The sequence below is a fragment of the Pecten maximus genome, chromosome 18 (assembly GCF_902652985.1).
Source record: "Pecten maximus chromosome 18, xPecMax1.1, whole genome shotgun sequence".
In the NCBI taxonomy this organism is placed as follows: domain Eukaryota; kingdom Metazoa; phylum Mollusca; class Bivalvia; order Pectinida; family Pectinidae; genus Pecten; species Pecten maximus.
Window position 1 is genome coordinate 28071156 of NC_047032.1, and position 18759 is coordinate 28089914.

Below are 18759 nucleotides of genomic sequence, written 5' to 3' on the forward strand. Positions count from 1 at the left end.
TATGTCCCTACCGAGTGTCCTACCATGTCCCTACCGAGTGTCGGACTATGCCCCTACCGAGTGTCCGACTATGCCCCTACCGAATGTCCTACTATGTCCCTACCGTGTGTCCGACTATGTCCCTACCGAGTGTCCTACTATGTCCCTACCGTGTGTCCGACTATGCCCCTACCGAGTGTCCGACTATGTCCCTACCGAGTGTCCGACTATGCCCCTACCGAGTGTCCGACTATGTCCCTACCGAGTGTCCTACTATGTCCCTACCGTGTGTCCGACTATGCCCCTACCGAGTGTCCGACTATGTCCCTACCGAGTGTCCGACTATGCCCCTACCGAGTGTCCGACTATGTCCCTACCAAGTGTCCGACTAATTCCCTACCGAGTGTCCGACTATGTCTCTACCAAGTGTCCGACTATGTCCCTACCGTGTGTCCTACCAAGTGTCCGACTAAGCCCCTACCGAGTGTCCGACTAAGCCCCTACCGAGTGTCCGACTAATTCCCTACCGAGTGTCCGACTATGTCTCTACCAAGTGTCCGACTATGTCCCTACCGAGTGTCCGACTATGCCCCTACCGAGTGTCCGCCTATGTCCCTACCGAGTGTCCGCCTATGTCCCTACCGAGTGTCCGACTATGTCCCTACCAAGTGTCCGACTATGTCCCTACCGAGTGTCCCAATATGTCCATACCGTGTGTCCCACTATGCCCCTACCGAGTGTCCGACTATGTCCCTACCAAGTGTCCGACTATGTCCCTACCAAGCGTCCGACTAATTCCCTATCGAGTGTCCGACTTTGTCCCTACCGAGTGTCCGACTATGTCCCTATCGAGTGTCCGACTATGTCTCTACCGAGTTTCCGACTATGTCCCTACCGAGTGTCCTACTATGTCCCTACCGAGTGTCCTACTAAGCCCCTACCGAGTGTCCGACTATGTCCCTACCGAGTGTCCTACCATGTCCCTAACGAGTGTCGGACTATGCCCCTACCGAGTGTCCGACTATGTCCCTACCGAGTGTCAGACTATGTCTCTACCGAGTGTCCGTACCGAGTGTCCTATTATGTCCCTACCGAGTGTCCGACTATGTCCCTACCGTGTGTCCTACTATGTCCCTACCGAGTGTCCGACTATGTCCCTACCGAGTGTCCTACTAAGCCCCTACCGAGTGTCCGACTATGTCCCTACCGAGTGTCCGACTATGCCCCTACCGAATATCCGACTATGTCCCTACCGAGTGTCCGACTATGTCCCTACCGAGTGTCCGACTATGTCCCTACCGAGTGTCCGACTATGCGCCTACCGTGTGTCCGACTTAGCCCCTACCGTGAGTCCGTCTATGCCCCTACCGAGTGTCCTACTTTGCCCCTACCGAGTGTCCTACTATGCCCCTACCGAGTGTCCTACTTTGCCCCTACCGAGTGTCCTACTATGTCCCTACCGAGTGTCCGACTATGCCCCTACCGTGTGTCCGACTAAGCCCCTACCGAGTGTCCGACTATGCCCCTACCGTGTGTCCGACTATGCCCCTACCGAGTGCCCGACTATGTCCCTACCGAGTGTCCGACTATGCCCCTACCGAGTGTCCGACTATGTCCCTACCGTGTGTCCGACTATGTCCCTATCGAGTGTCCGACTATGTCCCTACCGAGTGTCCGACTATGCCCCTACCGATTGTCCGACTATGCCCCTACCGAGTGTCCGACTATGTCCCTACCGAGTGTCCGACTATGTCCCTACCGAGTGTCCGACTATGTCCCTACCGAGTGTCCTACCATGTCCCTACCGAGTGTCGGACTATGCCCCTACCGAGTGTCCGACTATGCCCCTACCGAATGTCCTATGTCCCTACCGTGTGTCCGACTATGTCCCTACCGAGTGTCCTACTATGTCCCTACCGTGTGTCCGACTAAGCCCCTACCGAGTGTCCGACTATGTCCCTACCAAGTGTCCGACTAATTCCCTATCGAGTGTCCGACTTTGTCCCTACCGAGTGTCCGACTATGTCCCTATCGAGTGTCCGACTATGTCTCTATCGAGTGTCCGACTATGTCCCTACCGAGTGTCCTACTATGTCCCTACCGTGTGTCCTACTAAGCCCCTACCGAGTGTCCGACTATGTCCCTACCGAGTGTCCGACTAATTCCCTATCGAGTGTCCGACTTATGTCCCTACCGAGTGTCGGATTATGCCGCTACCGAGTGTCCGACTATGTCCCTACCGTGTGTCCGACTATGTCCCTACCGTGTGTCCGACTATGCCCCTACCGAGTGTCCGACTAAGCCCCTACCGAGTGTCCGACTATGTCCCTACCGAGTGTCCGACTATGTCCCTACCGTGTGTCCGACTATGCCCCTACCGAGTGTCCGACTATGTCCCCTACCGAGTGTCCGACTATGTCCCTACCGAGTGTCCGACTATGTCCCTACCGTGTGTCCGACTATGCCACTACCGAGTGTCCTACTATGTCCCTACCGAGTGTCCTACTATGCCCCTACCGTGTGTCCGACTAAGCCCCTACCGAGTGTCCGACTATGTCCCTACCGTGTGTCCGACTATGTCCCTACCGAGTGTCCTACTATTCCCCTACCGAGTGTCCGACTATGTCCCTACCGAGTGTCCGACTATTCCCCTACCGAGTGTCCGACTAAGCCCCTACCGAGTGTCCGACTATGCCCCTACCGAGTGTCCGACTAAGCCCCTACCGAGTGTCCGACTATGTCCCTACCGAGTGTCCGACTATGTCCCTACCGAGTGTCCGACTATGTCCCTACCGTGTGTCCGACTATGTCCCTACCGAGTGTCCCAATGTCCATACCGTGTGTCCCACTATGCCCCTACCGAGTGTCCGACTATGCCCCTACCGAGTGTCCGACTATGTCCCTACCGTGTGTTCGACTATGCCCCTACCGAGTGTCCGACTATGCCCCTACCGAGTGTCCGACTATGTCCCTACCGTGTGTCCTACCAAGTGTCCGACTAAGCCCCTACCGAGTGTCCGACTAAGCCCCTACCGAGTGTCCGACTAAGCCCCTACCGAGTGTCCGACTAAGCCCCTACCGTGTGTCCTACTATGCCCCTACCGTGTGTCCGACTATGTCCCTGCCGAGTGTCATACTAAGCCCCTACCGAGTGTCCAAGGAATTGTTTATGGTGGTTTCTGTGACAAAAGGCGGCTACATTGGGGTCTTGCAAGTTGATGAAGACCAAGAACGTTTCATGGTGAACATCATGATGTCATTTGGAAATGTTAAGGATAGCAGGACAGCCGATTGGGGCTTGGGGGCGGAGAATGAGGAAACCTGTGTTCAAATACACATTTTGCGCTGATTTAAATCCGATCGCCCCCCCCCCCCCCCCCTTTTTTTAAGTTACAATTACGGTTTCATTGGCGACAGATGTGACATATAATGCACAATTCTTGTTTTAAATAACTTAAAAAATTCCACAGACTGCACTGGGATTATTGTAATTTGCATTTTAATTTATTTATTCTTTTACCACATGATTAAGTAAACATGTACATTCAATATAAACAATGCTAACAAAAAGCTTTGAATCAAAATCAATTAATTCATTCCCTGTCAAGTTTTCATCCGGATGAAAGACTGGTTGGTACAAGTACTGGATGGACACTTCACAGATATATTCATAGACTGAGATGAAAGTAATATGTCATCACGATCATACAATTTAATACTGAGGAATGTGAACATAATTAGTGATAAACCTGAGTAAAACACAGTATACTAACCTACAAAGGTCTGATTTTAAATTACACAACTTTCTATCATATGTAAACTAACTAGATGTTTATAGTATTTGTGTACTTTTATAATCAGGCTGTATAGATTTCAATAGTAGGTGTTAGTTGCTTTTGACTTTATCACATAAGGGGAGATAACTTTTCACAAAGATAACTTCACTCTAAGAACTATCACTCTGGGGGAGACAACGGGATTGATACACACTATAGCAAGGACTACAGATTATACAATGTTCCACATTACAAAATCATCTTTTCTCTCAACTATGCATTACATTCATAATTCAAAATCAAAATAAGATACACTCAAACATAAGTCTTAAGACAGTGGCAGTATGATACATGATTATCAAGGCATAAGTTTACTGGCTCAACATATTACAGTCATTATATACCACTTAGAAGGCTCATTTGTTAAAATATGAATGCATCTCTTTATTTCTTTTACATTTGACATTTGAAATATTTTATCTGTAATCTTAAACAATTTCAAGTGTTGAACGCATTCCAAAACATTTTCACTTCGAAAATTTGAAAAGATATAACATAAAAATCTGCACATTTCAATGTATTACTATTGTTATCACACAGTGGTATTTGCTTTTGAGTCAGTTCCTCATCAGCATTGCATAATGTATTTTTCATATCAGATATCCCAAAGGGATCTTGGCACCCACCATTGTTCTGAGACAGACTGATCTTCTCTCTATTATTTCCTTCTTTCTTATTTCTTTTTTTCCTCTTAACAATCTAATAACATGAACAAGGGGAACCTACACATGAAGTTTGAGACACATCCCTCCAGTACTCCAAGCAAAATTAAATTGGCACAACTAGGGACCAAGGGGATCATACACATGCATGAAGAAGGAATATCCCTCCAGTGCTTTTCAAAAATAGCTATAACAAATTTTAATTCTCAAAATCTAAAATGGCCCCCTGTAGGCCATTTTAGTTTTCTGATCAAAAATTGACTGGATCGGCACAACCAGGGACTAAGGGGAACCTACATCTGAAGTTTGAGGAATATCCTTCCAGTATTTTTCAAGAACTTCAATTCTCAAAATCCAAGATGGCTGCCTGATAAAAAATCTAAATTTGATTGGCACAACTAGGGACCAAGGGGAACCTACACAATACTAATGAAGTTTGAGGAATATCCCTGCAGTTCTTTTCAAGAAATAGTGATACCAAGGATTGCTTGCGGACAAACAGATGGACGACTGACGGATCACGGATCACAGACGTAGGGCAATTTGAATAGCCCACCATCGGATGATACTATGATAGTGGGCTAACAAAATGTAGCAGTCCTTATCATGAGTTTCCAAATGTGGCTGTCATAACTAGTTTACCTCTCAACATCATAAATAAATCAAAAGTGCTTTCACTTGTAATTATGACTATAACCTCATCAAAAATGGTCTTAAAATTGCCACAACATAATTATACTATTAGCTCAGGATATTAATAATATTAGGCAATGCTATTGTAATAATAATTGGTCCCTGCCAGCTCTGTATCACTTATATATCACAGTGGCTTGTACAGGGACTCTGTAAGTCTATTTGCTGCTATATCAACTCCGTGACTTTCCTAGCATTACTTGATAGTGTCTTCTTTCCTTCCCTGTTGGAAGAATAAATAAGTTATGATATAATAATGCATGTTTCTTATAAAGAACCTAATGAGATTTCAAACAAATAATAAATACATCATTGTGTGTCCAGGCATTCCCTTGATAAAACACTATCTTATACTGTATTAACTGTGTAATGAGGGACCAACACATTAATTATGTAAAAGGCTGACTGCAAGATTGTAAAATACCATTTGTTAATCATTTAAGACAAAGTAGAAATATTCTTGTACCTAAACAACTATTCTGGATTTTACATAGAATTACATCTTTTGTTTTTCAAATTCTCATAATCACACATTTAAATCAAATGCTTATTAAGTCTTATACATACTCAACCTATCTATGTAATTCCCATTTGATACCTGAATAAGTTAGTATCTGTTTTACTGAATAATGTTTATCTAAAACTCTTACCAGTTTCTACAAACATTTACCTGTATAAATTCACCTGAGCACTTTATCAGGTACAGATGTACTACCATTTAAAACTGTATTAAGAGAAATTTCGCCAGGTACCATCCGTTCACCAGAATTTACTACCAGTCTAAGATTCTATCCATTTACCAAATTTCCAGGTATTACACATTTATCTAAATGACGCATTTCACATTAACGTCTTCACCTGAATTTTTCAGAAATATCCTGAATTCCTAATTTAACAAAGTTTACCTGTGTATACCTGGTACTTACCCCATAAGAACTTGTTCAGGCCTTCCCCTACCAGGTAAATACTAACAAATAGAGCGATAAGTACTGCAATGAAGATGACTCTTTCATGTGGTGCCATAATTTGAAGAACTGGATACACCCATATGTTAGCATGGTAGGCTACCCATAGTATCCTAGAGGAAAAAAAGAAAAGCAAACAATTAGATAAAAAATTCAGGTATTGATCAGTTTAACACTATTAACAAATTATGTGTAAATTTTATTTTTTTCAGGAAATATATATTTTTTCAAGATTTTACTAAAGTGTAAATCTAGCAGCGTATATTGTACATTGCGAATTGAGATGTTAATATAACATAGAACAGGACAAAGTACTTATTGTAACAGGCACCGTTCCATGTCCCCAATAACCTTGAACCCTCAGTCTTCAATAAATATGAATAACTTAGTTGGACTGACTGGTTGGAAGACCAATCAAAAATAAAAATACTCTAGCCCACTGCCAGTCACACATGAACATTCATGTAAAGTTCATTGAATTCTACCTAAGACAGTTTTCAAGAAATAAGCTAGAAACTGTATTGGCTGAAGACAGTGGAACAAATAATTCTTTCTATAATACTTGGTTTGTTTTGGTTTGTTTTTGTTTAACGTCCTATTAACAGCCAGGGTCATTTAAGGACGTGCCAGGTTTTGGAGGCGGAGGAAAGCCGGAGTACCCGGAGAAAAACCACCGGCCTACAGTGAGTCAGTACCTGGCAACTGCCCCACGTAGGTTTCGAACTCGCAACCCAGAGGTGGAGGGCTAGTGTTAAAGTGTCGGGACACATTAACCACTCGGCCACCGCGGCCCCCTTCTATAATACTTACAATAAACAAGACATCAAATTCAAATAATGACAGAAATCATGAAATGGACTCGATTGACGATTGTCACCTTTAATACCATAGAAAACTTAACCTGATTGTTGTCTATTAAGGTGAATCAGCCTATCTCTGATTTTACATCAAAGTTGATACATTGACTCCCCTTGGATAACAACAGATCAAATAAAATTATGGTATCTTACTCACCACACAAGATATGAACAAGCAAAACTCATGAGGATTTTCAGCCCTCTCATGCGTGTGGGGAAATGGTGGTAGACAATATACATGTCTACTAACAGGAACGGCAATATTGTGGTGTGCTGGAAAAAAAAAGAGAAAAAAAGACATTGTTGATAGAAGTCAGCAGGACCACAATGTTAACCTCTAACCCCAAATGAGTAAACATTGCAATATGTATTTATTTACTTAGTAGTGAGCAGGACCACAATGTTAACCTCTACCCCCAAATGAGTAAACATTGTAATATGTATTTATTTACTTAGTAGTGAGCAGGACCACAATGTTAACCTCTAACCCCAAATGAGTAAACATTGTAATATGTATTTATTTACTTAGTAGTGAGCAGGACCACAATGTTAACCTCTACCCCCAAATTAGTAAACATTGTAATATGTATTTATTTACTTAGTAGTGAGCAGGACCACAATGTTAACCTCTACCCCCAAATTAGTAAACATTGTAATATGTATTTATTTACTTAGTAGTGAGCAGGACCACAATGTTAACCTCTACCCCCAAATAAGTAAACATTGTAATATGTATTTATTTACTTAGTAGTGAGCAGGACCACAATGTTAACCTCTACCCCCAAATGAGTAAACATTGTAATATGTATTTATTTACTTAGTAACTTTTAATATTTTTTTTAAGCGGTAAGTCTGACATTCAATCCTTTAACATTGATTGGTGAAACAAATTGTATAAAAACATTAAAAAGTACAGACATCACACATCTGTATTATATGTCTCTGATCTGTACCAGCTTATACTGTACTCAGAAAAACTGATGAGATGGAACAACCATACTATACGGTTCCAGGAAATTAATTTATTTGTGTGTACAGTAGTATCCAAGTGAATTAATATAGAAATTTTATAAGAAATATAGAAATTTAGATAAATGTAAAATTAGATACTTACCATAACATGATTCAGCCAAGATGGAATAAATTTGTCAAGTTTTTTAGGATAAACTAATTCTCTGTCTACAAAGTATATCCCCCAGAAGGTACAAACTACAAACTGAAACATGAAAAAGCATAGGGTTTAAGGAAACAGACCATAACAAAAAATTACAAAAAAAACAAGAGATCCCAGAGGGATCTTGGCGCCCACCATTGAATGATCTTTATAGGTTCCATGTCAGATTGATCTTTTCTCTACTTTTCCCTTCCTCTAATTCTTACTAATCTGTGTATTTTCATAAACAGCCCTCTATAGCTAGTACATTTCAAACAAGGGGAACCTATATATAAAATTAAGATTTAGCGATAATGGCTGTCTGTCGGCCATGTTGTTTTTCGGATTGGTCCCAATATGCATACCGTAAATATTCGGGTATAGTACGCACTTGCGTATAGTGCGCAGGTACGTTTTTGAGGTTCGTTTTCAAAAAAAAAAAAAAATGAACAATTTTTTTTTTCAATATTCAACTGAGCGGTAGATGAATTCTAAAGCATATGATGATAGGAATTTGTAACGTATGAAAGCTTATTTACCACATTTAATTGGAATCACTGATCAGATTTGACACATTGGATTGACAGGTTGTTTACATTATACCGCGACAGGCCTAGTCAGCTTGCAAATTGTAGCGGTCCCATCTCCGCTGTTGTACAAACAAAATAATTAATCCTACCCTCAATTACCTTGTGATTTTCATGCAGGTATGATCTCTTGTGGTATCTGTCCACGAACATACAAAGCTAATTAAGCTCAATTATAACACGATTGACTAGTAAGCTGACTGCTACGTAATGTAACACAGGCCGCCATTTTGTATACAGTACGGAAACAAGTCTGCTGTCGTCGTGGTGGTCACAACTTTTATATCAATGAATTAACATGTGTAATGGATAAATCTACAGTGCAGACGATAAATAAGAGTACCCCGGTAGTTTTCACAGTCAGATCGTATTTTATATGGCCAGTGACTGCCGCACAAGATCAAGGCATTAGTGTTACCCTTGCCTAATTGCGCATGCGTGCTGTTACAGCTTCCATAAATAAACAAGTTGAACGTTATCAGTTTCTGGCAGTACTCTGTTATTAATTTAGAAGTATGAAATAACGAAGTACTGCTATATCATTTCAAGTTTTGTTTGATGTTAATTGAGATGTTATACATCGTTTTGGACCTGAATACGAGAACATGCTCAAGTGAGATCGTATGTGTACGGAACGTGTGGCTCACGATCGACTTAAATATCCACGTAATTGCTGATAAATACACAATTTCAAGGAATTAAACATCAAGATAACTATTCATTTCTTTGATTATTTGTTAACTATTACTTTCTTAATGCTTTATATATGTTATATATATATATAAGTATTAAATCAATCCTGCTTCGGAAGGAAACGATCGCAAATCTCCGTCAAATCACATTCATTCTGACTGGGGAAAAGGCTTGTACTTGCGTATAGTGCGCAGAGGTCTTTTTCACTTGTCAATTTTTGAAAAAAAGTGCGCACTATACGCGAATATTTACGGTAACTAGGCACTGAGGGAAACCTACATATGAAATTTGAGAAAGATCCCTTCAGTACTTTCTGAGAAATAGCGATAACAAACTTCAATTGTCAAAATCCAAGATGGCTGCCTGTCGGCCATGTTGTTTTCAGATTGGTCTCAAAATGCAATATGCATAACTAGGCACCAAGGGGAACCTACATATGAAATTTGAGAAAGATCCCTTCAGTACTTTCTGAGGAATAGCGATAACAAACTTCAATTGTCAATATCCAAGATGGCTGCCTGTCGGCCATGTTGTTTTCCGATTGGTCTCAAAATGCAATGCATAACCAGGCACCAAGGGGAACCTACATATGAAATTTGAGAAAGATCCCGTCGGTACTTTCTGAGAAATAGTAATAACAAACTTCAATTGTCAAAATCCAAGATGGCTGCCTGTCGGCCATGTTGTTTTCCGATTGGTCTCAAAATGCAATATGCATAACTAGGCACCAAGTGGAACCTACATATGAAATTTGAGAAAGATCCCTTCAGTACTTTCTGACAAACTTCAATTGCCAAAATCCAAGATGGCTGCCTGTCGGCCATGTTGTTTTCCGATTGGTCCCAAAATGCAATATGCATAACTAGGCACCAAGGGGAACCTACATATGAAATTTGAGAAAGATCCCTTCAGTACTTTCTGAGGATTAGCGATAACAAGAATTGTTTACGGACGGACGGACCACGGACCACGGACGCAGGGCGATTTGAATAGCCCACCATCTGATGATGGTGGGCTAAAAATGTAGATGTTTTAAGAAATATATGAAAAATCTTCGTATAATTTCTTTTGATATATAGATTTGATTTTAAATTTCCAAATCTTTGAAATAACTCATACACCTGTATCTTTTTTTTATTCTAAATTAATCTGCCTTGTCTACAAGCAACTTACCATTCCTACTGGAAACACAACACTAGACAAAAGGACATCCCTCCATCTTTGCAATCTAGATGGATGAAAGCGTTTGGACTGTGAAGGTCGACTATTGGATCCAAAAATGTCATTGACTAAACAAAATCCAAAGTAGAATGTCTGAAGTAACTGTAAAAAGGAAAACATGTTTAAAATAGAGGCAAACAATTGAAGGGCTTGGGTGTATTCTTCAGGTAAACATGCATAGAGATTAAAGAGAGCTTTAATGCCAGTCTGTACTAACAATATAAACTTTATTTATTTACGACAGTAGCAAAACGAGTTATATCAACTTAGATTAATCAGTCTTGTTGGCTCGGATAGAAAAGCGTAAGCAGTCTTAATGTAGGGGGAAACTGAATTACCCAGACAATACCTTTTCGCATCCAATCTGGGAATCAAACCATTGCTACCAAAGTGAAAGGAAAATGTGTTACCACTGAACCACCTGACCACCACGTACACAATATACCAGTCTGTATTGTTTAAGAGAAATACTTGCTAAATGGTATAATTATATAAATCAATTACTAAGAGGGATCTAAGTAGGAGTCTATGTTAAATTCTTTTATTGTGATTTTTAAGCATCCAGTCAGGTAGAGAAATCTGCTGGAGAATATATGTATTAGGCTAAAAGAAACAAAATGTATGCATGTACATTGTATATCTTGTAAAGAGGTAGTCAACTGGGCAAAGCTACATTGGAGCATTATATGTAACAATACATTGCTGCAATAACTTAGCTCTAGACACAGTATGGATGATTTCTGACAGATGGTTGTTGATCGATATGGCTACCAATAGCCTGGTACAGTAACCTGCCAGAGAGTATAGGCAGGGTATGAATATTCCTATATAGAGATTACAGTGCGTCTTTGGTGTTTCTACAGGCCTTATATTGCCCGTCTATAGATTTGCCTAATTGTCAAGTAAAATTACTGTGAGAATTGGAATCATTCAGCAACATACAGCACTCTCACAACATATAGGCTAGTGAAAAATGATATCTGGATGACCTGCTAGGGATCGACACTAACAGTAGCCCCCGACAGCCCTGGGCTGCCTGTAATCTGGTCTGGCTGCCAGAATGTCCAGACCAGCAGCCATGGGCTGCCAACATTTTCAGTCAAATGTATTATGTCCAGCTAAAGTTTTCTTCATTTACAAGTGTACTTCAATCATTTTATTTTCAAAACTTTTTTCATGAAACTCTTTGATGTACATATTGTAAGATTTAATATTTTTATGCTCAGAATGAACTAGAATGCAGGAAACCGCATCTAGAATATTCAATTCTTCCCTCAGTGTTGGGGTTAGGTGCTAGAGGGATAATGCCGCCAAATCCCCCAAGAGGGGCATCACCTTTGGCAGGTTAGCTATATATATACACTGTAGGTTGCCTCATTCCAAAACCTGGCAGTCTGTCAAGGTAAAGTTAGTGTCAACGCCTGCCTGCAGATACAATTAAAAAGGGCTAACGGATTTTTTTAATCACTGTGTGGACCCTTATTGAATGTCAGTATTGAAGTCTCCGTTTTGATAGAGAATGTCCTGGTACATATTTTCAAATGATGAAATAGCCAACTGAGCAATACAGGCCCTCTGTGCCTCTACAGTAGATTTTCCTACACCACTCAACATGAAAAATAATTTCTTTTTAATACAACTAAAACAGCAGGAATTATCTTATACTTTGTATGTTTTTCTCTCCTTTTTTGCTTTGCGAAATTTGCACTCATATCAGAATGTAACACCCTATTACTACAGTAAATGCCTGCTGATCACGTTGATTGTACTTTGATCTCTTCAGACAGTTCAGTCATGTCAACCCATGATCTACTTACGAAAAGCCAAAAAGTAAGAAATTTGAATTTCCCTCCGTATCCCCGGTAGGTAAACATGCCGGTTCCTGGATCATCCTTAACATTTAAAAGGTTGTAAGTTAAAGAATACGCTAGAAATATGAAAACAAGCAAGTGGTAAAAAGCCGGTAAGACAGACATCGTTGTTGTAAACCGGAAGTAAATATATATTGTAAATTTAGACCCAGGCATGATCATTTTTTTCCGACTGAATTTGAATCAAAGTACTGAAAGTAGATAGGGTATACGTAAACGTATTGATAAAAAAATACCAGGGCATACACAGCACATTGGAGAAAATGCTTAATATAAACCATATTTGACGCAAAACTTCAATAACTTTATAACAAAAATTGTTTCAAAAACTTAATCAGTGTCCGTGGAAATTATTCAGGTTTTTACTAATCCAAAAATGGAAAAAGATTGGACTAGCATTTTTGGAGAAAATGGTTCACAATGAGGATTGGTAGTATATTTCGATAATATTTTTTATCAACTACGAACACTAAGCGGACATGACATAAAAGCATTTATTATTTATGCAAAATTTGAACCAAAATCATTCGCTACAAAAAACTGAATCACTGCATGCAAATGGAATTTATTCAGCTTTTATAGATTCAAAAATCGAAACGATTGGACGAGAAGTTTTGGAGAACAGTGGTTCACAATAAGGTAGTGTTGTTAGCTCGATGTCATCTCGCTACGCCGTTACTAACAGATAGAGACACATAGTTATGAATCCAGAAACTTTAATACTGCACCTTAATTAGCTTATGAAGATTCTACATAGCATGCAATTAACGGAATAGATAATTTATTTTTATTAACATTCCAGAATGATTATCATCACTAAATTATCTTACATATCGTATTGACACGTGACAAACAGCCGTTTTTCAGTATATGAATGTATGGTTTCATGTTTTGAGAAAAAAACAAAGCTCAAGTCTGCTTTAATATCATACAATCATAATTTGAATGGGATTCAGAAACAGGTATTACTGTAAACTTATATTAATACGTCTCCTTTTTATGACGCATTAAGTAAACGGCGACAAATGGGAGAATAGATAAGTGAGCAATGTAATGTAATACTCCTATGGATGAAAAATGAGAAAATTGAGAAAAGAGGAGAGATGAAAAGATTAGAAGAAATAAGATGAATTTTGTCTATGACATGACATTAGATATACAAACTGCTGTTACAGCTGTGTAATGGACAAGAAAACAGAATCATTCAAATATTTTAGAACGTTTTATAAAATCCTGAACACTGGGGGGAAAAATCAAAAAACATTTTCGTCATTTGTGAGTTCGTTATCATCGAAGAGTAGTATCTCAGTGGATAAGGGATAGTTTAGAGCACTAAAACAACGTAAGCGAAACTGCAAAAAGCGGACAACGCTATATAAACTGTTCAAAATTGGTCTCATCTTCTTGATTACACGTGCATAGAGGACTATCTATAAGATTTCTATGAAATAGATAAAAAATAAGTGGACTGCACTCCATCCTCAGTCTGTAGCATGATCAATCTTATACCCAGTCATCTACCGCTAAGGAAATAAGGTGGGACTTTGTGGCGTGATTCATACCGCTAAGGAAATAAGATGGGACTTTGTGGCGTGATTCAATTTCTTTATTGACTGTGGGCCATATTGCCCATTAGCACATATTTTAATATACAAAGTCATAATATACGTGAACAGCAATAGAAATTACAAAGTGGAGAACGAGTTCAGAGTTTGTACATATAGCCAGGATCTTATTGGCTTCGAAAATAAGATTTGCATATACAATTCACTGACATAAGTTATATTAAATATAAAAGTCTATACTTAGTCAAATCATGTACTATTGGTTACATATAATATTGATATAATAACAGTATATTAAAAGCTATGTATTTGATCCAAATGAATGATCTCAACGGTGAGGGAGATGCGAGAGTGGTTGGGGATACCCCTACCAGAAACTCGCACATCCCCCGTTGAGATCAGGCAGATCTGATTGTATGGTGAAATACTTATGTGTATCAAGTTAAAATATATGGAGCGAATGTAGGGGAAAGTGAGCAAGTTAAAGACATGCGGCTCGAATCTTATTAGCTTCGAAAATAAATTTGCCTAAACGAGTTAGCTGTTTGATATTATTTACATTCAATAGCTGTATCAATTTAAACATTGAAGGTTTCTGCCAGTAATATTTTTTAATGAGACGACGTCTTAAGTTATTGTACATGTTACATTTCAATATAAAATGGTATTCATCCTCTACTTCAGTCGTTGACTTACAAATTATACAATATCTCTTATGTCGATCAATATTCTTGTAGCGGCCGGTTTCGATTGCTAAAGAATGCGCAGACATACGAATTTTCGATAAACATATTCTGTAATTCATAGGTATATATTTTGTTAAGTAAAATTGAATGGAAAAATTGTCCACAATATACTGATATAAAAAGCATTTAGAAGACTTTTCTAAGAGATCTCTTAAATATTGCCTAGCTTGATCAAAAATTCTTTGACGTATACAAGATAAAGTAGCTTTAGAATTATGTGATGATTGGCAGAGCCATACATCACCAAAACCTAAGGAGCAAAGCAGATCCTTTACACATTGTACCCAATTAAAACATGACCCAGTGTTCTTAGTTAACAAAAAGTTGTACGCAGTATTTAAAATACAATTTTTCGTGTCAAGTAGTTTGAACCAGTATTTTATTATCCTATATCTCCTTGTGTATTCTAAAGGGAAACGGCCAAGTTCCCAGTATACCATTGCATTATTTGTAGATTTTTTAACTTTAAGTAATCTCTTACAAAAATGTAAATGGACCTGTTCAATATCTAACCCTTTGGTCGACCCCCAAACTTCACATGAATAGAATAAAATGCTACTTACATAGGTGTCAAACATACTCAGCATGGTTTTACAATTTAGATTCATGTTTAAACATTTAGAAAACAAAGCAAACATAGCTTTACGTCCTTGGTCAGACAATTTTTTTTGTACATTCGTGAATTTATTATTGTATCTAAAGTTTACGCCAAGATAGGAGAAATCGTCAACACAATCAAGTTTTTTCTCGCGGTAAGACCATATTTCACAGTTACGGATTTTCCCGCCTTTACGGAAAACCATAACTTTTGTTTTCTCAATATTGACTGTTAGTTTCCATTTGTCACAATAAGTTGCGAGATTATTTAATAATTCCTGTAAGCCTTCGACAGTTTCAGAGAACAAGACTAAATCGTCAGCATACAGCATCAGAAATAAGCTTAATTCGCCAAAATCGTAATTTTGGTTACATTTCGATATAAAAAAAGATTTATAATCATTTACGTACATGGAAAATAATATCGGCGACAAAGTTTCGCCTTGCATTAAACCAATATCGTTTGAGAAAAAATCAGATAAACAACCTTTAAATTTGACACAAGATTTAACATTGTCATAAATTGATTTAATTATTTGAAGAAGCTTGCCCCTGACACCTAATTTCGAGAGTTTATACCATAAATTAATTCTGTTCACATAGTCAAACGCCTTGCGAAAGTCGACAAAGCAACAATACAAACGTTTATTTTCACTTAAGGATTTAGTAATAATAGAGTGTAAGGCAAAAATCGCATCTACAGTGCTTAATCCACTACGAAATCCAAATTGTGCATCTGTAATTGTCTCATAAGTTTCGGACCAACGTATCAATCTTAAATTCAGAATGGACGTAAATAATTTGCCCAAACAACTTAGCAAGCTGATACCTCTAAAATTGTTGGGATCAGTTTTTACACCGTTTTTATGAACAGGAGTTATTATTGCCACAGACCACTCGGTTGGGAAGTAACCAGAGTTCAAAATTGAATTAAAAAGTGTACATAAAACAGGCATAATTATTTCTTTTCCAACTAAAAAACATTCGTTCAAAATTCCATCTATTCCATGTGACTTGCCATGATTTAAATTATTAATAGCCTTCTTAATTTCATCAATACTAATTGGACTGTCTAATTCCTCATATAATGGGACAGTATTTTCTTCAGAATCGTGATTACAAAAGGTACCAGTTTCATCACCATCATTGGTGGCTAAACCTTTGAAATGTTCAAACAATGTACTGATATTCATTTCTGGACCTGATGACTTGGAAGATGAAAACTTTTTATAGAACTGTTTTGGGTTGTACTTCCTTAGGTATTCAAGCATATCCCCTTCAAATCTAATATACATCCTTTTCTTTGTAAGTTCGGCTAATTTATATAACCTTTTCTTATCAATTAATATTTTATGATTATTTATGGATTTACATCTATTGAAAATATTCAATGCGTTTTTATAATTGTAAAACATTTTTTTTAACTCTGTGTCAAACCAGGGTTTGTCCTCGCACACGTGTGAACCTCTAGTTCGGTTCGTCTGGTCATGCCCTGTTGCACCTTTGGTGTGTGTATCGCACGAACGAGTAGTCAGAGTAAACGGGCGCATCGTCCGGGTGAATTCGTCGGTAAAGCGACTTACACAGGAATCGATTGAATGTTGAGTGACCTCACCCGAAATTACAACGGACGCGTTAATATTATCAAGATTACTAGTAAGGTTATCTAAGAACTGACCACTATGTTCCTCATTCCAGCGATAATTCGGGATTTTTTTGTGTTCGGTTGATTCCGCATACGCGGTGTCGCGCTCGTCCAATGAGAATCGTGTAGACAATTCCAGGTGCAAGGGGGCGTGGTCAGACAAAACATTGAAATTACACACTATGAATTTTTTAACTAAGTTTATAAGGCATGGGTTTAAAATCAAATAGTCAATAACACTCATACCATTATGACCACAATATGTATAATCATTAGAATAACCGTCTACATCTCTACCGTTAAATATGCGTATTCCAGTAGATTTACATAAATCAATTAACCGATTGCCAAACTGGTTAACAGTGTCGTCAGGGTTGGACCGTGTACAATATTCATCGTCAGGGATGTAGTGGAACATATTAGAGAGTTGCCTCTCTAAACTGACATGGATATTATCATTTTGAACAAAATCAGATTTTGTGCCTGTGCGGCTATTAAAGTCGCCGATTAACATAAGTTTACCTTCGCTACTATAGCGATTAATACAAGCTTCAAGCTCAAAAAATAAATCACAGTTATATTTGCTGTAAAAAATAGAATTTGCGGGTGGTATGTACACGCCCTGCTAAATAGACATCCTCAGTTTCTAGTAATAAACATTTATCTATCTTCAGCCATACAATCGAATCGTGAATTATGTCACAAACAGAAATATGTTGTTTCAATTTAGAATCAATTAAGACTACAATACCGCCACCTTGAGTAGTATTGGTAAGTTTCCTAGGTACCACATGGGAGTCGAAACCATCAATATCAACTTGATAATCGTTTGGAATCCCGCTAAGGATTCATTTAAATAACTTTTCATTTTTATGGACGGATCACTTTTTATTGCATCTGGCAAAGAATTCCACAATTTCCAGATTTAATCATTTGAAAACAAAAGGAACTTACATATTAAATCCGAGAAAGAACTTTCTAAGAAACGGGATTAACAACTAATACAAGAAAAATCTAAATTAATTTCAAGAAATATCCATGAAGAAAATATCGGAAGTAAACTTCAACTGTCAAAATTCAAAATAGACACCTGGCTGCCATTTCGTTTTCAAATCAGTCCCAAAATAAAACATATACAGCTGGTGACCAAGGGGAACCTACAAGTGAAATTTGAGAAAGATCCATGAAGAATTATACAGGAAAGAGTGATGACAAACTTCAACTAACAAACGTCAAAATGACCGCCTGTCATGTTTTCCGATGAGTTTCAAAACGAAACGTGCACAACATAGGATCAACAGACCCTACATATGATTTGTGAAAATAGTGATATAAATCTTCAACTGTCAAAATCATAAATGGTCGTCTGTCAGTTGTCTTGCTTTCCGATCAATCTCAAAATGGAACATGCACAACTGATGGACCAAGATAAAATCTGAGGGAGATCGGTGAACAACATTACGAGAAACAGCGATAAAAATATCAACCGGAGTGAAATATTTGGCAGATATTTTCAATGAGGGTATTTGAGGCATTTTGTTGATGTAAATAATGTCTTGCATTCATTTCCATCAAATGAAAACGAAATTGATGAATAATTCTAAATCCATTGATATTAGTTTCTTAATTTTATTTCTTATTATTTTGCCAGTTTGTTATTCCGCACGGGTGTGGTTGCTTTATGACATG

At 38.5% G+C, this 18759-nt stretch overlaps 3 protein-coding genes across 3 annotated transcripts; 2 read left to right on the forward strand and 1 right to left on the reverse strand.

Moving 5' to 3' along the window:
* The first annotated feature begins 542 nt into the window (after nt 1–542).
* LOC117316343 (periaxin-like) lies at nt 543–2141 on the forward strand. Its single transcript, XM_033870884.1, has one exon. The coding sequence runs from the start codon at nt 543–545 to the stop codon at nt 2139–2141; it is 1599 nt and encodes a 532-aa protein (XP_033726775.1).
* Nucleotides 2142–2186: 45 nt separating this feature from the next.
* On the forward strand, nt 2187–2981 carry LOC117316344 (saposin-like protein 11). Its single transcript, XM_033870885.1, has one exon. The coding sequence runs from the start codon at nt 2187–2189 to the stop codon at nt 2979–2981; it is 795 nt and encodes a 264-aa protein (XP_033726776.1).
* Nucleotides 2982–3459: 478 nt separating this feature from the next.
* Nucleotides 3460–12636, reverse strand: LOC117316769 (androgen-induced gene 1 protein-like). Its single transcript, XM_033871536.1, has 6 exons — nt 12464–12636; nt 10599–10748; nt 8107–8208; nt 7150–7265; nt 6097–6248; nt 3460–5393 (listed from the first exon to the last, which is right to left on the reverse strand). Exons 1-6 carry the CDS (start codon nt 12620–12622, stop codon nt 5344–5346), a joined length of 729 nt encoding a protein of 242 aa, XP_033727427.1. The 5' UTR covers nt 12623–12636; the 3' UTR covers nt 3460–5343.
* Between the last annotated feature and the right edge of the window lie 6123 nt (nt 12637–18759).